Consider the following 21,961-nt stretch of genomic DNA (forward strand, 5'->3'; position numbering starts at 1 on the left):
GAGTCCAAGCATTCAAGAACAAGGCCCTGTCTCAAGAACAGAGCAAAACATCTATGGGCATTAATTTGGGTTTCGGGGAGGTTTGGTTTTGTTTGTAGTACAGGGGACACAGTCCAAGACTTCATATTCTACCACTGTGGAGCAAATGTTCTACCATTGTACTCTGCACCCCCACTAACGGGCTGCATTTTTATCAGGAAGTCGGATACTTTACTTAACATATGTTGAAGAGGAGGACCTCTGAAAGCTCAAGTCTGCTTTAGGAGCACCATGACCTCAGCTGCTCCATGAGGCTATTGCTAGTTTTACAACCACAAGAAAAAAATAAAAACATGATTTAAACTAATAACTTTTTTGTACTATGCAAGTCTTTGAAATTTATCTTAAATTATAGTTATTAAATCCATTATATCTATCAGAAGGATTAAGTATATTTATAATAAAAATCACATTTTTTCTCCTCATATAATCTTAGATACTTCCCAAAGACCCTACCTCTGAATACCACGACCATGTGAATTTGAAAACTGTTCTTAACCCATGAATTTCAAAAGACACGTTGGGACCAGTGCAGTTAGGGTTAGGGTTAGGGGAGGGTACCAAATGTGAATGGCCTGCTTAGTACCAAAGCAAAGATACCGAGTTCACAGTGAGTTCCCTGAGTACGGAACTCAGAAGTCTAGAGCTCTGAAATAAGGGCTGGAAGATCTCATGTCATAATCCTATTTAAAGACTTCAAGCTGGAAGCTGTCAGTCAGGAAGGGCCACAGAGTCCTGATTCAATTTAGAGGTTGGGGCTGGAGAGTAGGCAGACACATAATCTGAGAGGTCAGCTATATAATAGTTAGAATAAATAGTAGAGAGAGGACTGCTGTCTTAGAAACCAGAAAAGAAGAAAGCTGTTCAAGGGAGGGAGGGAGGGAGGGAGGGAGGGAGGGACGGAGGGAGAGAGGGAAGGAGGGAGGGAGGGAGGGAGGGAGGGAGGGAGGGAGGGAGGGAGGGAGGGAGGGAGGTCTGTATTCATTGATGCAGGGAGGGGAGGAAGCTCAGGGACAGGGACTTGCTGGGTTCCCAGCCTCACAGAGAAAACACTAGTTTTATTAACTTGAAATCCCATTTCCTGGGCACCTAGGATCTATGAACAACTGTCTCTCCTTCAACACAGCTTTATGGAAGTGAGATTTATTAATCCTCAAATAATTTATCTTGGATCATGGGGCTGAAAACAAATTTGTCTTATTCTGAGCTGGAAGATGAGATTAATTTATTCAGTTAATAATTCTTATGAAAGAGTTATAAGCTACTGTTTATTAAATAGCCCCAACAAGTCAGGATTACTGATAAAAATTTGTAATTTGTTTGGTGCATAAAAAAATACAGTGTTTTTTAAATAAGGAAAACCAAATGAGGTTTTAATTGAAAAAAATATTTGAGTCATCATTGATTTTCACTTACTGGTTCATATTTAATAACGCAGCAGTAATGGAAGCAAAACACTGGCTTTGCATGTGCTTTAAAATATCTCAACCAATTTTTTATTAGGCAGTTTTTTAATATTTATTTTTAGCTCAAGCAGCTCAAAGAAATGTTTGCAGACTGTTATCAAGCTATAATTGCTCACAAATTCGGTTCCGCCAGCTAGGTACCAAGATGCTGTCTCCAAATTTGAGAAATTTTTTTTCCTTTCTAATTGAAAGCCACTGATAATTGGGCTGCTTGTTCAAAATACGATAGGTGCAATTTTTCAGGCAGCCAATATTAAAGAGAGGAGCTTTAATGCAAATGTAGGCAAAATGTTTCCATTTCCTGCATGAATGAGAACTAATTTGGCAAATAAAGAAAAATGTGCAGGCTCCATTTATGATAGAACTTACCTTCACATTTTCTGATCACTGAAAACCATTTCCATTTAAACCAGCAAATTGGCTTTCACTTCCTGAATAAATGAGCCCCTTAAGAAATGTGCCCTTTTGAAAACAATTAAAGCAGAACCTTATTTTCAACCCAAAGGTAAGAATTATAAAATCCCGCTGACTCGTACAGTACAAACACTGCGAGAAGGGGTTTGTGACGGGAAGGTCACGCTAAAGCCCGGTAGCCAGTCTCCAGGCACAGGAAACTGAGAGATTCACTTAGCCCAGCTCACTCTGGCGCCCAGGAGGGCGGCGCTCTGCTCCCTACCCAGTCAGTGCGTTTCTGCAGCGATTTATATTGTACATCTTCGCTTGATAAAAAGATTTCCTCCAGAACGGCTTTTCTCAACTCCTATGAGGATTCTTAAAAGTGAATATTCATTCGGGACGATGACAGAACCGAATGCAGAATGCAACCTGGTCTTGAGGCAAGGGGAACATTTAGCGCTATTAGTCCATAGCAATCATTTTTTAAATGCCAGAAACTCTCAGTCTGTTTCATTTTATCCTGGGAATTGTCACCATCCAAAAATCAAGGCTGTTTGTTTGTTTTCATTTTGAAAATATATCTCCCCGATTCACCATTAAAATATCATGCCCGATTCTCATCCAATATAAATTTTTGCAATGAAAACCCAACTTTTGTTGATTTAAAGGCTTAAATTATTTTTTAATTAAAAGATATGCACTGTTGAGAAGGCTCAGTGAGGAAACGCTTGCCTCGTAATCCTAACAATAGTTTAGTCCTCTGAATCCACAGAGAGAGAGAGAGAGAGAGAGAGAGAGAGAGAGAGAGAGAGAGAGCGCGAGCCAGAATTGATGTCAGGCATCTGTAATTCCAGCACCCTATAGTGAGGCAGGGAGTGGAGGCTGACTTGCCAGATGGTCTGGAGCGCAGCACAGCAGAAGCAACAAGGAAGAAGAAAAACACTGCTCCCTGAAAGCTGATCTCTGACTTCCACACCATGAATGCCTACAACCATCACACACACACACACACACACACACACACACACACACACACAAACAAATGTTTAAAATAAATTAAAAGATATTATACCCCAAATAAGATGGTGATTTTTTTTACCACAAAATATGTGGCATAAGCAAATAAAGTTTTCTCTGTAGAAAATAATATTTTTTTGAGGAAGGAGCTATTGCATTTTATGCACAATTGGGGACACTGTGGTACTCTTGTGAGCTCTCTCTCTCTCTCTCTCTCACACACACACACACACACTAATAACAGTGAACAAAATAAACCTTTATAGAACTGATGTTCTCAGCTACTCATGTGGGCAGAAAGCACGTGCACTTTGCACCTTCAACAGTGTGGTACACAGCTTACTTATTGTATCCATACATCACAAGGTCTGTATAATGGATGTTAGGGAAAGCTCAAGCTTCTAAAGACATAATTTCACAGCATGCACAACCATCAGGTTTGAAAAGTAGTTGGGAAAACCTCAGCCTGCAAAAGGGGCTAAGAGGGAGACGCCCCCCCCCACCCCATCAACCTTCAGGAACTCAGACTTGAGTCTTTCCCAGAGCGAGTCACCACCTAACACTCGGTTCTCCTTACCAGGAACGACTTTCAGGTATATGTAATTCTAACAAATTTTCCTTCTTACTGGCATATCTCAAGAAGTTTATTTAAAGACTGGCAGAAAATTAAGCCTGTCTACAAAAATAAAAAGAATTCCATGGGGAAAATTATTTTCAACACAACTGAATTAATATTTAGTAATTAATGTTAATTAATTTGAACATCCTTTAAAGTAAAAGACTCAAATAAAAGTTTCAATGTGCAAGCCTTTGTCATGTACAGTCTCAAGGGTTTCTCTGAAGAGACTGTTGACTGCAACTTCATGTGGTCAGCTTAGTACAAAGTACAATTTTATCATAAAGTTTAACTTGGGTTTTCATAAAACAAGGACTTGATACTGTTTAAATTTATATTTCAATATTTTATAAAATTTTACTCATAACTGATGTTTAAATATTTTTCCAAAGTTCTCATCTTCATAATCTTTCAAAAATATAACTCCATTTCTGTAAAATCAACTAAAGTCAATTAATTAGCAATTTTTAGGATTGAACGGCATAACTATAGCAAAATAATCTCTGGCCTAAAGAGTTTGGAGATTGCAGAAGAAAAACTCAGTCACATCCTTACCTAGCTTCAAATCAAGAGTCTCACTTTAATGGCTTGAAATCACCCACCACGGGAACAGGTAAACACTGGAGATGAGCCAATATTTTAAAAGTGTATTTAAAAATCTAAAAAATGAGTAGGATGCTCAAATGGAGAGTGGCGACTTCTGCCCATAATTCTCTTCAGCGTTACCGAGTGCAACGTGTTTCACATTTACACGTGTAACACAAAGTTATTTATATTGTTGATATTTTGTAAAATAAAACACTGATTTAAAACGGTCTCTTAGATAGACCTTTAATTTGTTTGTTTATTTGTTTTTTCATTGCTAGGGATGGAATACACACACACAGTATGTAACAGGAATGATTTATATGACATTGTATAAGCATTTTATTGTATTATCTCTAAAGCTGTTGTGCACAGAACAAAGGCATGGAACAAAATAATGAATCAGTGACCAAACACCAAGATGTGAAAAGTAGACAGTAAGCATTTTAAACATAGACAAGTGATAAACATCATATTGGTAAATATCTCCATTGTAATCTCTATTAAAGAGATAAATTATAGCTGTAAAAATTAGTTACTATCTCTTTCTCATCTAGAACACAATGCTCTGTTAGACTCACCAAAGGATTGTGTCTAAATATAGGTACTTTACTGTACAAGTAACAGCTAAAGTGAAATGCATTTTTTGTTTCACAAGCTATTGGGTATCTGTGGTTGCTTGAATGAGAATGTCCCATGGGCATATGTTGGTGGAACTGTTTGGGAAGGATTAGGAGGTGTGGCCTTGTTGGAGGAGGTGTGTCACTGGGCGTGGGCTTTGATGCTTTAAAAGCCAATGCCAGTCCCTCCACCTTTGCCTCCTGCTTATTGATCAAATGTAAGCTCTCGCTACTGCTCAGCATCATGCTCACCTGATGATCATGGACTCGCCCTTTGAGGTTGTGTGCAAGGCCCCGATTCAATGCTTTCTTTCATAAGTTGCCTTGGTCATGACATCTCTTCACAGCAACAGAGCAGTGACTAGGACAGCATCAATTCTATAGTCTTACCGTCTTGTGATCATTAACGATCATAAGTTCCAAATACTTCATTTCTTCAAATACACCACGTGACGGCTAAAGAAAATAAGAGACGCATGGTCAGAACAGTGATTGCCATAAAGCCTCTCTATTTCTCGGTCACGTTACAGGTAAGCCTTGGATTTCAGGACTCTTCATTGTCTGTAGTATAAACACCCAAACCAGAAGCCTGTGCATAGGTGACTAGAAAGCATCAGTGAACAAACAAGAATTTAGAAAAGACAATTTCACTATCGCTGCTCACCGAAATAGGAAACAGATCATGTTGTTTCTGTCTGTGTAGTTTTCTTCTGTATGAAATTAGTCTAGAGGAAAAGATGCTATGCATATCATAGTAGCCAAAAGTAAATAAACTTCCCTTTCTATGGCATTAAATGATAAAATATTCATATTTACTTAAAATGTCAAAGGGAATTTAAATTCATTTGGTGAGAACATCATGCATCTCTGACACAGGAATCTAAGTGGTAAACAAGAACTAGAAGAATGGAATAGAAGTCTAGTAACAATGTACCAGTTCCCAGCCACTAACAGGAATGGCGGCTGGCAGGTAACACTTTAGGACTAGAGGCTGTTGGGCTTCTCATTCACATGTATTTCTTTTTACAGTTGAGAAGTTAATATGATGGTTCTTTTCCTTAGTGTACACAGTAACAGGTCCATCTGGGGTAGAGGGTAGTAGAAAGGAAGCTGTATGAGGCAGCTGCTCTTTCAAGAGGAAGCAAAGATCACTTAAGTGAACATAAAAATGTTATTCATGGTTACCATAATAGCAGTATACACTATGCAAGAAAATGATTCAAACTTGAACTAACTTTTAGATCGCTGGGGGGTCTAATTAATTTAACACAAAAAATACATTCAACTAAGTATTACCTAAAATGTGTAATTTGTGCTATAATTACTCGTTAAGTTATCTAGAGAATTACTGTGTAACCTATAAGCTGTAGAATTAATTCTTGGTTAGATGGCATTCACCATGTAATTACCGAACAATCCCACTCATTACAGGCTTCTAATCTACTACAAAAGCCTATGAACATATTTAGTTACAATGCCACTAGGCATTTATTAGTGCACAAAAACATGCAACAGTAACTGGTTCTATCACTTCCCGACTTTTATTTAGCCACTGTCCCATCACCAGTAGAGAAATGACTTTCAGCCATTCTGTTCTGAAAAGCTTACCCAGCTTTCAAGTTTGGTGTAACAGAGTTCTTTTCATTTTTCATTTGCAAGGAAGACAAACTTGACTGGCCAATATTTCAAAACCCAACTCTTACTAATTTTTAACAGAAATGTTTTATATGACATTGTGTAATCAATATTATCTCTAAAGCTGTTGTGCACTCTCTTGTTTGTTTGCTTGTTTGTATCAGGAGGGCAAGCACACTTAGAAGTCACAGATTAACTACTGGAATCAACTCTCTCCTTTCACCTTCCGTCCCAAGGAAGGAACCTTGGGTATTAAGCTTCTCCTGTTCAGCCATCTCAGCAGCCCTACTGTGGTTTTCAATAGGAAAACATGTACTCCCCTTTTTATAAGAAAAACACACTGAAAAGAGAACTGAAACAACACATGTTTTTACATGACATCAGAGCTCACAGGACACTCTTATCAGTTTGAATCAGTAGGGAGAGAAGAGTAAACAGCATTGTGCGAGAGATGCTCTTGAGACGGAGGCTGCTCCCTGCAGTCTTTGTTCTGAAGGGGAAAGTCTAGACAGGGTGGAGCAGACTCCCAAGGGGAAAGGGGAAGCCCGCGGCCCAGGCCACACTCACACTGGCTGCTCTCTTCCTTCTTCTCAGCCACTGTAATTCAGGTAGCAAAGGCCACTGGTCACTGCCGTCTGTGCCTGTGTAAGAGGAAAACGAGCATCAAATGGATTTTATTACATGAAAGAACAGCACCGTTGATAATCAGCGTCACCACAAAGCCAAAACAGCCTGTAGTGAAACCGTGCATAGACTGTTCAACATTTCACGCTCACAAAGACAGCTCAAAATCTATTTTCCTCTAATCTTAAAAAACATGAGGTGTCCAAGGTTGATCAGATGATAGCGGTTTGACCTACAACCATTTAACAACATCATATGAACTCTACTACACAGTCCCAATTTACTTTAGAATATAAAATGATATGTGGCATAAAGTTTTGTATAAATTATGAAAGACTCTGGGCATTAGTATACAGGCATAGGATCTCATGCCCACAGGAAACCAAACGGAGCCTTTGCCCTGATTAAACAGCTACAGATGCTCCGAGGGCAGGGTGAACAGCGGAGGCGGCGCAGAGTGGCGGGGAAGCTAACTGTAAGCATGAACGTCCACCGGGTCAGAAAGCAATCATTAATTTAGATTTGGCCACACTCAGGTTCCCAGCCCAGCTTCATGCCAGAAATTCATTTGTCATCGCCACTGAAACATCTCTCGATGTCTCATCCCATGCAAGGCTCAGCTGGGACTCCACTCCCCGCCCACGCTGCTGATCTCAGCTCTCAGACCAATTTCCCTTCCCAGCAAGGCTGCGCGACTCCAGCGGTCTGTCAAGTCACAGCCCGCAGCACGTATCATGACTGTTTTAATTAAAACTTACTGAGATTCTTCATCAGCTTAGAATATTGTCCTGCCAAGGTTTTCTGGATTACGTGCGGTCGGCCTGTGCTTTTCTGAAACAAAGACAATTGTAGGAAATGGAGAAGTGAGACATGAAGACACTGGACATCAGTGTTAGCAGGACGCTTTCTCTAATAGCCTTCTACTGTGGGGGGCGTTGGTTATCAGAAGGAAAAGGATATGCTTGTTGATCTTTAATTTTAAATAAAACAGTGCCCTTCAACCGCCCCACTTCAGATCAAAGCACAGTTGCTCTTATATCTCAGCTTCTTTCAAAGCCCCGAGTGGGAAACATATAAAGAAGCAGCAGAATGTCCAGCAGCATGAGGAAAGGTTGGTGCTTTAATATGCTTTTAAAACGCAAATTTCAGAAAGTTAGAACAGCAATTTTCCCACCAAGCTGTAAATGATTTAAAAATTACGACATCCATAGTTAATTACAGCTACAAGGCAGAACGTACTCACACATCACTGTAGCATCGTTTGAGAAAGATTTTGAAAATATCCGTAAGCAGCCATGAAGCTACTCATATCCCTCGCCTAGACATGACACTGACTCCTTATCATAGGAGTGGGAGCTGCTCTGGAAGCGGAGTGCTGAGTGCCTGCCAACAAGCATCGATGTGTGCATTACCCAGTTTGTTCCCAACAGGAAGCCCATGTGGTCTGTATTCTATCCCTGTCCGTGTGCTTTCTGCTGCGATGATAAAACACTGACCAAAACCAATCTGAGAAGGAGAGGGTTTATTCCAGCTTGAGGGTTACAGTCCATCACGGAAGAAACTGAGGGCAGGAGCTGAAGCCAGAACCTGGAGGCAGGAACTGAAGCAGAGACCATGGAGGAGGGCTGCTCACTGCCTGACCTCCCCTGGCTGGCTCAGGTACCTTTTTACACAGCCCGGGATCCCTATTGAATTCCACCAGTCTAGGGATTGTCCCACCCACAGTGGGCGTGGCTATCCTACATGAATCAGCAATCAAGAAAATGCTCCCTAGGCCATGCTGAGGGAGACAATTCTTCAACTGAGCTTCCCTCTTCTTAGTATATCAAGTTGACAGCCTAGATCAACCACCGCATTTCTGTTTAACAAATAAAAACACTGAGATTCAGAGAAGATACATGATTGGGTTAAGTTGTGCTATGAAACGATTCAATCAATGTATTAGAATATATAGAGAATTGTCTAATTGAAGGTTATAAGCCATTATCTTTGGGGAGGGTATGGTGGATCATTACTATTTAGTTAAGTATTTTGCTTTTCAAATTGCCAAATATATTACTAGATTTGGGGGTTTTTGTAATATTGATAATCGAACCCAGACTCTCATGAATACTAAGCAAGATCTGGGCCACTAAGCAATCCCTAGCCTGTTTTTTGTTTTGTTTTGTTTGGTGTTGTTTCCGATGTTCATTTTTGTTTGTTTGTTTGTTGTTTGAATTTATTTGAGATAAGGTCTCACTAAGCTTCCCAGGCTGGCCTTGATCTGACCTTTCTCTTGTTTCACGTTCCTGTGTAGCTGGGATGGCAGGCATACACCACCACACTCAGCTAATACATTAGTTTATGATCATAAAAATATCTATTAAAAAGGCCCTTCTTATTGCATTTGATTACATATTGAAAACAATAATTAAGGACATTGCTATTTATTTCCATTTGCAACAGAATGTGAATTCTCACTGGAACTATCCTGTCCATACTTCTAACTTACTACAAAGTATGCTAAAATTAATAGTAATAATAATGTGCCCATCCAAAAATCCAAATTCTCTTTCAGTCAGCTCTTTTATTCTGGGAACATAAAAAGGCACCTAGCATAGGGAAGCTTACTTCTGAATTGCAACGCGATTTTTACAACTAATTTCAAGATTCAAGTTCTGCTCCTTTGCCCCCACCCACAGTGGAACAAGAAGAAATCATTTGTGAACAAAGGGAGGCAGTGGGAGGCAGGCAGGGAACAGAGGATAATAAGCTCGTAGCCATCCGCCTGAAGCAGAATAAGGCAGCGACGGCGGTGAAGAACCAGTTCTTTAAACATTTTGATAATAAGAGTTTACATGTACATAAACCCTTTCCGCAGTTCAGCGGATACTGCAACACATTCATGAATTCACCAGTCTGCAAAAATTGTCCTATTACAGATGCGCTGGAAATTACCTCATTTACACATTCTTAAAACGAGAAAGCTCAGAGAACTATCTTGGACTTATTGTCGTTGCTTTCTTCGGGGGTTTCTTTGGTGAGGGAGGTAAGAGAGAAGTTGATCACAGCTGAAATCAGGTGTTCTGCTGAGTGTCTGACAGGTTTGCTGCAGTGTGGTTATCTGCCCGCTCACAGAGCAGGGAGAGCGTCTGCTCGTCAGGACATATTAATCTAGGGTAAACTGTCATCCTTGCCTAGAAAGTTTTAAAATTATTCATCAAAATCCATATAGGCTTGTTCAAATATCACCTTGTACAATTTAATGGCTTTTCTGTCTCAAATTTGAAAGTTTGTTCCACAGTCATATGTGAGTACATGTGTAAAGGTATACACACACATACACACACACACACACACACACACACACAAGAAAACAAATGGTGCCCTTTTTTGTCAAAAGCCTAGATGTTTGCTTGGAGAGGCTGCTCAGTAGTTAAGAGCTCTTGTTGCCCTTACAGACACAGGCTCAGCTTCCAGCACCCACATGCTACCTATAATCCTTTGTAACTCCACTTCCAGGGGCTCTGATGTCCCTCTACCCACCTCCTCAAGCACTGCACACACGGAGAACACTCATACATATTAAACAAATAGACAGACAAATAGGTAGACAGACAGATAGATAGACGGGTACGTGGATAGGTAGATGGATGCACTGATGATGGATAGATGGATGAATAGATGGAAAGAGAGAGAGAGAGAGAGACATATTATTAATTCCTCACTGACTGCAATAGTCTTAAAAGAAAAAGCTTTAATGTTCAATCTGAACACGGCAGCACTTGCAGAAGGTTCGGGAGGCCAGGACAGTATGATGACGCCCTGTGCCCCACCAAAATGGTTTTCGGCTCTCCATCGAATGACGGCATGGTTGTGACCATCACTCAAAACATACCTTTCCTCAGTATCAGTTGCCTCCCCTGCTGTGACCTCACCGTGTCTGCGCCTGCCAATTTCCACTTTATCTGAACAGTCAGGTTTCCTAAAGACGGCAGAACACAGCAAGCAGCGCCCAGCCCAGGGCCTTTGTAACCTCACCGCTCTGGGAGTTTTGATTCCCTGGAGGGTTTTACTCAAGATCCTCCCACACTCACAGCGCGGTGGCCCATTGCTGTCCGCGGCGGGTGTCACCGTCTGGAATACGTGTGTGACCTCTTACTCATTTTTTGCATTCCTGTTCTTGAGTCTCGGGACATCAGTTTTACCATGAATGTAAAATGTAGCAAGCTCTCCATATAATATTGGTGTCTACACATTAGACTTTAGAGCTGGTAACACTGTCAGTGAACAGCTTGGCTGGAACACGGGGTTTCTGATGATGGCTGCTGGCCTAAACAGGATGAAGCACTGTTTCCTTCTCCATCTCTATCTAACTGTGTGCTGCATCAAGTAGTCATTGCTCAGACCACAGATTTCCCCACTAAATATTTCTAGGAACAGAAAGTAAGAATATTCTTAGACAATTATCTAAAGAGGGTACTGGAAATGAAAGCTTGTCTTATGGGGTCCAGTGCAAAGCAAAGGGCCTCCCTGCCCTCTCTAAAGACCAGAAAGAAGAAGCTTGCTTCAGAATGCCTCAGTAGGATACCTCTGATCTGCCGCCACGGGCACGAGGGTCTGGCATTGTGCTGTCTAAGTCTGAAATCATACAACATGGATAAATGCTCTGGGATGTGTTCCACCTTCACCTGACAGAAGAAAATCGACGTCACAGACCCACCTCGTCATGAACGAGCTCCAATGGCTCTATCATATACACGAAGGTGTTGTCCTCAAACATGCCGCTGCAACACAAGGCATCAGAAAGACAGTCAGCAAGGGGGCATCTCAGCGGTGCCCTTATACAGTCCCACATGAACTCCCAGTAGCTGCAGGGAGTCCTGCCAAGGTCTCAGCGCGCCAAGGACTCTGGCTGGGCAGAACGCAAGCTACAAAAGCATGAAGCATTCCCCCAGAGAGTGCAAACTCCACACAACATAAGTCATTTTTAAAAATAAACCAATGACAATGGTGATCTGGGATAAGATTTCCCACATCATGGGGAAGGCTCATTTATTTTAGAACCATATGCAACTAGTATAATCTTCTTGTTATGCAAATTATGTATCACCTGCGAGAAAGCTGACCGCTCCGTCATCTAGGAATATTCTAAAACCATCTCTGATTCTGAAGAGGCTGGTAAAAATATCCTTACACTTGTAAATTGTGAATGCCTCTTATGTAATATGCCATAGAAACCACATTTAACTTAGGGAGACATGAGATTTATTTTAAATAAAGTTTGAAAAGGGTTTTAAGACCCTTTTTTGTTTGATCACAAAGCTAACTCTTCATCCGAGGCATTATTTAATATGAATCTAAAATGTGTGTGTGCACGGTTTCAAAGAGTCTGCCTCTGGACAATGCCTCTTAGCATCCCGTCCTTCTCTGGTTGGTGCCTAGTGAGACTCAGATCGAAGTCTACCCATATGTCCTTTGACACACATACCTGTGGTGTTGCATTGACTAGACTGAGTCACTCTGTTAGCTCCCTGCTAGGGTTTGGGTCTTACACGTTCCCACAGGTCCACTACTAAGGATTCACGCCAGCAGGGTGATACTGGGAGGTGGTGGAACGGCCATGAGGTAAGCATCAAGAGCCATGTAAGAAGTCTTCAGTTCATGGCGGGGGTCGGGAGAAATGCCTTGCAGGGTACTGTGGGACAAAGTCTCCTCACTCCTCTCTCTCCTAGCCATATGCTGAGCAGTTTTGTTGTCCTCCACACTTTAAACCCCCAGTGATGTGGTTCCTTAAAGTGGCTCACAGTAATGACGGCAATCATCATGGATTTGAACCTCCAAAGCCTGAGCTAAAATAATCCTTTTCTTGTTATAAGGTGATCTTCTTAGACATTTTTTTCCAGTAACAGAGAGCTAATTAATACACCCCTTTCCATTCCCTTCACAGAATCAAACAAAATGGGAATTACTGACTTATGTAATCATTTGTTTAATTTCTGAGTTTCCTGTACAGGTGTTATAGAAGTGTGGACTTAAGCTCCCTGGAACTACTTTTATCTAACCCCCAACACATCACTGACATAGAAAAGTCACTAAGATAAAACATCTTAAAGATGAAAACTAGAAAGAATGAGTAGATATGAGCAAGCCTGGAGGTCAAGAAGACCCACGGAGATTCCCACATACTGGAGTCCATTACACGTCGACAGAGCCACCCTGGAGTCTTTGACGCCTCTGATGCTTCCATGGTAGTAACAGTGTTCTCCACCCTACAAAACAGAGAATGAATTACTGACTGTATCTCACACGTCGATAACTCTGCTTCTGATAGTTCTGCAGAGAAAGGCCATCAAGAACGAGAATGCATCTGCCAGAGAAGCTCAAAGTCAGAAATTTTCATACGATTAATGGAGGAGAAAGGGGCTTTCCTGGGGAATAAAACCAAGCAAATGATAAAGTTCCCTTGCATTTCTTAAATATGGATTACAGAAGCAGATGTGGTTACACAGTAGTTTTCTCTCTCCTTTTCACACCACAACTCTTCCAGATGTTTCTACTTGTGTTTATACACATTTTGAATAGAATCCTTTTACTGCTATCATCTGATTCACCCCACTTTAGAAATTATCTTCCTAAGATCTCTCTACATTATCAAAATAGAAACATAAATACCAAACCAACCACAAACCCTTTATCTACAATGGTGTACCACCTCCAAGATAGGCCAGGACAATAATGGCACAAAACGTGAGGAAGTAACCAACCAAAAACTGATTTTATTCAAGGCTCACTCCACAAGATGGAACTCATACCTGACACTGCCTGGGAGATTAAGAATCTGAGACCAGATAGCCCAGGGACCTAGAATAAAACTAAGTAATACTGGTCTTAAAAAAAGAAAAAAGAAAAAGAAAAATGGTAGTCATAAAATGACTCTTAATGATATTATGCTGTACTCATAGATCAACACCTTGTTAAGCCATCATCAAAAAAGTTTCTTTCTGCAGTAGACGGGAACAAAGATAGAGACACAGAGCCAGACATTATATAAAGAAAATACATATTCAAGAAAAATCTTGAAACACTTAGCCCTAAAGAGGGCGTCTCTATCAAATTGCTTCCCTCAGAGCTCAGGACCCCTGAGGAAGAAATGTAAGTGCCAGGAAGGTTGGGGGACCTCTAAATGATGAGCAAAGCTTTAGGAACTCAGACTGAAGCATCACACACAGGGGCCCGCCCAGACTGCACCAGGACCACTGCCCTCACAGCATGGCTTCCAGCTTAGCGTTTTTTATTCCCGAGTGAGTGAAGGAGCGGGCCTCTGATTCTTGTGCCTTCTCTTGGGCTCTTTTCCCCGTGTTGATTTGTCTTTGTACAACTTTGAAGTGACAGTTTTTGTTTTATCTTATTATATCGTCTTTTGTTACAGTTTTTAAAAAGAACAAATGAATGAATGGATACCTAGCCACTAGGGTGAAGGTAATTTATGCTTGCTGAGAGAGGGAAAACCATTTTTCCCCAGTAGAAGCACACTGGGTATATCAACTACTCCAGGGCAGGCCTCATGTTCAAGAGTAGTTGACAACATACAAGCCTCCACAGTTTCCGTGTGCTTTTATTTGGCCACAGCTTGTTTTCTTTGTGAGCTGTGCTCCGTTCTGTTTTCTTGGCTTGAGGGGGGTTTCGTTGCTATGTTTCATTTTTATATTGGTCTTTGAGAAAGAACTTAAAGTTGGGTGGGTATTGAGGGGCAGAGGACCTGGAAGGACTTGAGGGAGGGTAAGAATATGATCAAATATATTTCAATTTAAAAATTGTTTTAAATAATAAAAAAAAGAAATAAACAAAAAGTATTCAGTTGTATTTGTATTATATATCAATAGCATTAAAATAAAAAAATAAACAAGAAAGTATCTCCCTGATACAGACTCAAGAAAGCCCCTCTCACCCCAGTACATTTCAATACACACTGCCAGTCTTGGGCTGAGCTGCTAGTTGGTGTTCATATTGTGACTCTGGAAAAGTGTTCAGAGCTGTACAATGGTTCCATTACATTTTCTATTTTTCTACATTTTTAATTCGAGGAGACATTTTGTTTCACTATTTGCATCTTTGTTTTATATGTAATTAACATCCTCTAGCCTCTAAGAGTAATCTAAAACTCCTCCTTCTGTGCTCAAGGTATCAGTCAACGCGGCATGCTCATTTTGTTACTAGGGACATTCTGGTGTTTGCCTGCCGCCCCATGCTTCAGTCCACCCCTTTGTTTTCTGGGTCCCACTAGGAGGCAGCATACAAGACTTCTCTGGAAACTTGTGGAATCTTTTTTTGCCTGCCTTCTGTGTTGGACCCTAAATTCCACGTCTTCCTCACTTACAGTCATCACCACCATCCTCCTTAGAGAGGCACACAGTGTCTGACACTTTATTGAAAAGTATTTATGATAAATAAGTTCAGTGAGCAGTCATGAGCGTAAACCTTTCCTTGTCAGCCTTCACAGTAGAGCCGCAAGCTGGGTAGGAAATACTAAACTGACCATTATTTCCTCCTGGAATTTCAGAAACCTATAGACTTCTGTTTCTGATGTTGCTGATTCAGAGACATTTCCCGCATTAAGCATTTTCTATAAAATCTATTGTTTCTTTTTTAAGAGGACTTCAGGAACTCCTATTCAGCTCCATGTCCACAGTCTTGGGATGAGCCTTCGTATGGATGTGTCATCTCCATCAATCGAACTCTCAAGAACACTCAGAACTGGAAACAGCTTGTGTGCTTCCCTCTAGGAAGCAGGCTTTTATTATTTCTTTGCCCGTTCCCTCTCCAAGCTTTTATATACTGGCTACTTCAACCAACCGGAGATGGGGTGGTCGCCTGGCTATGTGGGTAAGGAGTGAATCGGGGCGGGTAACGTTAGTTATTCTCTAAGTACACATTTCACCTCACCACCCCTTCCCAGATGCCACTGACCCCTGGACCTTTGTGGATTTAATAACATGAGCCAGCTTGCCATTAGCAGCTTCCTCTCAAAATAATTCAATGGAGTAAGCGGTGTTCACACATAAGAGAATAGTTATTGACCTTCCTGCTGCCCACCTCCTAAAAACTGCATGAACATCTCCTACTGCCTTCTCCACTTGGCTTTGTCCTAGTAGGTTTATTTTCCCTTTTGAACGGGTTATTGGGAAGACACATGATATCACATATTGTAAGTCCTCTATATGTGGGTTGCTCCTCAGTTCTCAAATAGCAAAGTTGTTTATAAATATTGACTCATATATAGCATGCCAAGTTCTATTTGTGTATTTAACACTGAAACCTATAAGGACAAAGGGGTTCACACATCTCAGCAAGTTGAGAATCCAGGTCAGCATACAGCAATTGCATTTCAAATTCTTCACATGGTTCTCAATTATATATATATATATTATAATTTTATATATTCATAATACATATAACATATAAGATGTATTATACATATATATATACATAATATAGAGTAACTGTAAATTCTATCCAAGTTGTTCTTTAGCACTTTGTGTAACAAAAAAAGCTATCCTAAGACAAGTGGTTAGAAAAAGTACACAGAAAACAGTCCACCTGAAAAATGGATCCTTTAACAAGCAGAAATTGTTGGTAGTCAGAGGTAGAATTCCTAGGAACTGCACTGTCAACTTTCTCAGGCATGTATTCCACACGGCCAAGGACCCCAAGAGCTAAGTCATGTTCATGTTCACATAGTAACAGGCTCCTGCATTAGGTCAGCAAGCTCAGAATTCCGCGGCAAACCTCTGGTGCATCCTCCACTGTTCTGTTGCTGTTCACTAGTTTAGGGGTGGTTGTTTGTTTTTAGTTTTGTTTGCTTGAGGGCTTGTCTGCCTGTTCTTCAGTGTGTGTGTGTGTGTGTGTGTGTGTGTGTGTGTGTGTGTGTGTGTATGTGTTGCTAGGGACTGAAGCCAGGACCCTGAGCATACTGAGTAAGTACTCTATCACTAAGCTACACTCCCCAACCCATGTGATTCTCATCTTTTAAAACATTTCCTCACTGGGTGGTGGTGGCACATGCCTTTAATCCCAGCACTCTGGAGGTAGAGGCAAATTGATCTCTGTGAGTTCAAGGCCAGTCTGGTCTGTAAAGCCGTTCCAGGACAGCCAGAACAGTTACACAGAGAAACCCTGTATCAGAAATAAATAAATAAATAAATAAATAAATAATCAGGAATGAGTGGAAAAAGCAACTTAATAATGCAAGCAATAATAACTGGAAAGTTTGGGGAGGTCTATTCTATGACTTCATTGCTGTATTAATAGGCATTATTTGATTCCACTCACTGTAATAAAAAGGAACATTTCTACTCTCCCAGTAACCCACTCAAATAACAGTGACATAAAAAGCCACATTAACCCACACGACAGAGGACAGAGAAAAAGAGCTGGAAGTGGACAGGGTGCCTCTGAAGGTGCGGGAGATGGCCAGCAGATTGGTGGGGATGACCCTCTTAGATTTGAGGTTTTGGGGTGAAACCAAAAGGGAAGCAAAACCAACAATTAATGTTTAAAATTTTTCCAACCTTTTGTATCTGTTTGATTATCTCAACCGCTTCAGCAAAGTTCAGTCTGTCAGTGTGTGTGTGAGCTTCACAGCCCAAGAAACTCGGGCAGACCTAGTCGCTCACAATGACTGAGAACTAGGGTCTCCTTGCTACTCAAGGTCTTGAAAACAATTTCTAAACAGCTGAGGAGCGTTCGACTTAGGACGTGCTGAAATGAAGATACCACCGCAGTGATTATTTTAGGGCTGGGTTTTTGCCTTCGTTTTACAAATTTGCCTACTGACAAAGCAATACCAGCCTATTTTAAAAGTGAGTGGTCTGTAACTGATTATGTATGCCAGATTTGCTGCAGAATGAGAAAATGAAAAAAACTACATTCAGAGAGTTGGGGAATTTGAAATTTCAGCACCATTTTAATAATTTATCTTCATTAAATTCAACAGGGAAAAGAACTCTTCCAGTAGTGTATTGATAAAAGTGTTAGAGCATTTCAGCTCTGCCAATGCCATATAACTTTAATACTTCATATTAATTATATTGTTCAAACTTAAAATAGCTTAGCAAGGAACGAATGTTGTCTGCTAGATGGATTTCATAGGGTGATTTTAACCCCCATGTTTCTTTCATGTTCTTGAATGTCTTCAGAATATTGCCAAAAAAAGGCGATATTTTGAATGATCATCAACAGCATGCTTAACTTTAAACTGGAAATTTTAATTAAAGACTTTAATTTTATACTTATATAAATGTTCTAGCATGTATAATCTTTCCCTGTTTTAACTTAAATTGCTTATTATTTACCTAATAGTAAACAACTTTTAAGCTAGCTACTAATTCAAAGACTACAAAAATATCACAATGAATGTACAAGTAATAAACGACCCATTTAAATTTACTGTAAAAGTAGAAATACAAACTTTCTGGTTGGGAACAAAACATAAAAATGAGAACTTTTTATTCAAATGTAGCTTAGAAGTAAGAAACAGATGGAGAAAACGGTCTGAGAAAATTCATTAGCTAACAATAAAGGAAGATATACCGGGCAAAGAGAAAAGGGAACATGGAGAAGAAGGGGGGAGGAGAAACCAGAGAAGAAAACACAGGACTGAATTGTGCTGTCCAGAGCAGGTGCCCTAGCTCAGCCCTAACAACGGAGGCAGTGCCCTCCCCTCCCCTATCAAGACCGCTTAGCCCACAGCACTCTCAGGACCAGCATCTGCAGAATCAACTAATATCTTGATGAAGAAACGTAGCAAAAACAACTTTTCTGTGAGGAATATGTATAAACCATCGTCCTTGAAAGATTTCTCTACACCAGTGGTTCTCAACGTTCCTAATGCTGTGACCCTTGAGTACTGTTTCCCATATTGTGGTAACCCCCAACCATAAAAATTATTTTTATTGCTACTTCATAACTGTAATTTTGCTACTGTTATGAATCCTAAAGTAAATGTCTGATATGCAGGATATCTGATATGCAACCCCTGTGAGAGGGTCATCTAATCCCCCTAGAGGTTTAGAACCAGGGTATGGAGTCTAAACAGTCAGCTATTTTTACATACATTCATATTGCACTTGGCATTGTAAGCTAGAGATGACTTAAATGATTCAATAGGATGTGTGAGGTACACAAATCCAAGCAAATTTTGTACACGAAACTTGAGCATCCGTGGATTGGAATGTCCCCTGTGTCATCCTGGAACCAGTTCCTCCAGGAGAGCAAGGGATGACTAGAGACAGGGTGCTCAGGACATGCACTCTCTGAATCCCTGGGCTCCGCTGATCTCCACCTCCACCCAGCAGTCATGTCTATCAAGGACCCACTCACTCAGATGGCATCCCTGTCTCTGCTCCTCAGCCCTCCCAGACACAGTGAGCTGCAGGCAAACCAAGTGCGAGATGTGACTGAGGGAAAGAACAAGGTGAGGACAAAGCCTTCTCCCCACGGAGATGGAGCATGCCTCTGGCTCCTGGTGCATGTGCTTTACCTAAAACAGAAACCAGGTCACAAAAGGAGTTGAACTGATATTTTTGCTGAACGTGCATGCGAGTGCGTGTGTGTGTGTGTGTGTGTGTGTGTGTGTCAGTGTGGTATAGAACAAGATGCTTTGTTATGGATAATGAAATGATTTTTGGTCGAGCACACTGGTGTGTCTCCTGTGAGTACCTAGGAAAGAACACTGGAAATCTACGTGGTCAGCATTTCCATCACATGACTGTGTCACTGACAACAGTTCTCACCCTGAACACTAGATTCCACATGTATGTCCTACATCATGAGTAATTTTGACATACATCTTTCCATTTTCAATGGATACCTGGCCTTGACCCTTGACCCCTGACCTCTGGCCACCTGACCCTAGAAACCACTGTCCTGCTCTTTTCAATATTTTGGCTTCTTTAGAACCCATGTGCTCTCCTCACTAAAGGCGTCTTTTCTTCCTGTCTACATTATCTCATTGTACATAAACGCAATGGACTGGTATTCAGTCTTTCAACGGGGATGCCGCCATTTGCAGCCACATGGATGAACCTGGAGTACATATTTACCCACTGGCTACATTCATATTTAATATAAGACTCTTGTCCCCAGTGTGTGTGAATACACCACATTTTCTTTACTCATTCATCCACTGATGACCGCGACAGTTGCCTCCGGTTCTGGACTGTTGTAAATAATGCTGCCGTGAGCATCTTTGCGCCTGTTTCTATGTGGACATGTTCTTGTCTGGCTGTGTGTGTGTGTGTGTGTGTGTGTGTGTGTGTGTGTGTGGAGAGAAAGACACAGAGACAGAGGCAGAGAGATGCCTTCTTCTACGTCTCTCTACCTTACTGCCTTGAGACAGGGTCTCTCACTGAAACAGAAGTTTGCTGATTTAGCTGGGCTGATTGACCAAGGCGCTCTCAGGATCCACCTGATTCCATTCCCCAGTGTTGGGGTCACAACTACACATAGACATGCTTGGCTTTTTACATGAGCACTGGGGATAAACATTTAGGTCTTTAGATGTGTAGACAAGTGCTCTTGCCCCATCAAGCCATCTCCACGGTCCCAAGGACACATGTCTTAACTCACGGAAACACACCTAAGATCATTAGAGGCATGCAAAATTAAACTACAGGGAGCTATATCTCACATTTACTAGAATGACTATTGTAGAAAAAAGAAAAAAGGCAAGGACTCTATGTTGGAATGGTTTGTGGGGAAAAGAGACATTTGTAGATCTACAGATTGGCATGGCCAACTAAAGAGAGCATATCCATCCCAAAATAGAAGGGAACTCTAAATCTCAAAGAGACAACTGCACTGTAGGCTCATCTCAGCTTCATTCACACTGCCAAGCTGGAGAAAATATCGGACGTGTGAATGAAGAAATCTGTCCCCAGTGGAAGACCCAGCCGGGGCAGGAGGGAAATCCTGCCCCTATGCAACATGGTGGGGCCCTGTGCTAAGTGGAAAAACCCAGCAGAGAAAGACAAATGCTGCACTGACCCTCGGAGGTAGCATGAGAGAGTCCAGCTCACGCAATCAGAGGGTAGAGTAGTGGCTCTCAGGGGCAAGGGGAGATCGGGCAAATGAAGAGATGTTGGTCAAGGCATAGAAAACTCGAAGAATGTGAGTGAAACACTGTGGAGACAGAACATGACACGCAGTGACTACATACTTAAGAATCTGCCGTGAAGTGGATTTTAAGTGTTCTCACTAACAAAAATGGGTACAGGAAGTAAAGGATGTACTCATCAGGGGATGCTGATCGTTCCCCAGCGAACCCATGCAAAGCATGACATTTGGCATAACGCAACTATACGATATTCTTATGTATAAAATCCAAGTCGCACACCTTAAATATACAATTTGCATTTTTCAATTATACTTCAATAAAGCTGGGAAAAAAGAAAGCACTCACAAAGGACCACATATTACAGGGTTTCATTTATGTTCCAAATAGGCAATTTATAGAGACAGGAGAGTAGACTAGCAGTTACCTATGACGGGAAGCAGAGCCGCTAGGGAACGACCGCTAATAGATAAGGCGTTTCTTTGTGGGGGTGATGAAAAACTCTGAAAATTAGATTATGTTAATGGATGCATGATTTTGCAAGTATAGTAAAAACAATTTAATTGTGTACTTTACAGTATATAAATTATGCCCCAATAAACCTGTTTAAAGCAGAGAAAACATAAATAAGTTGCTTTTTAAAATGAAATCAACAAAGTTGCTTTATTGTATATTACATTGCACTTTGTGCAAGGGGCAACAGAAGGAATTGTAATAAAATCTGCTTGGCTGGGCACACGAAAGAAGATGCTCCATCTGCGTTAGCAAACACCTGCCTGGCTCCTCGCCCATGAACTTGATGATTCTCTTCCTCCCTAGTTCCTGTATTTACTTCTCTTTTCAGTCCATTTTCGCTCAGCAAAAGAAAAAG

The 21,961-nt window shown here is 41.0% G+C and overlaps 1 protein-coding gene across 9 annotated transcripts in view; it reads right to left on the reverse strand.

Annotated features, from left to right (window-relative positions):
• Adam23 (ADAM metallopeptidase domain 23) overlaps window positions 1-21,961 on the reverse strand; it is a 156,354-nt gene that overhangs the window by 55,804 nt on the left and 78,589 nt on the right. For all 9 annotated transcript variants that reach the window (XR_007593978.1, XM_050154276.1, XM_050154278.1 and 6 more), the window contains exons 5-9: window positions 13,167-13,249; window positions 11,701-11,764; window positions 7,757-7,829; window positions 6,942-7,015; window positions 5,130-5,195 (exon numbers count right to left, since the gene is read on the reverse strand). Coding sequence is in view for 8 of the 9 variants with exons in the window: in XM_050154276.1 (XP_050010233.1) it covers window positions 5,130-5,195; window positions 6,942-7,015; window positions 7,757-7,829; window positions 11,701-11,764; window positions 13,167-13,249 (360 nt within the window). In the remaining variant the exon portion in view is untranslated. The remainder of the gene's footprint in view (window positions 1-5,129; window positions 5,196-6,941; window positions 7,016-7,756; window positions 7,830-11,700; window positions 11,765-13,166; window positions 13,250-21,961) is intronic.

This window comes from Alexandromys fortis, unplaced genomic scaffold (assembly GCF_014885135.2).
Source record: "Alexandromys fortis isolate MF-2015 unplaced genomic scaffold, M_Fortis_MF-2015_v1.1 scaffold_40, whole genome shotgun sequence".
Lineage (NCBI taxonomy): Eukaryota > Metazoa > Chordata > Mammalia > Rodentia > Cricetidae > Alexandromys > Alexandromys fortis.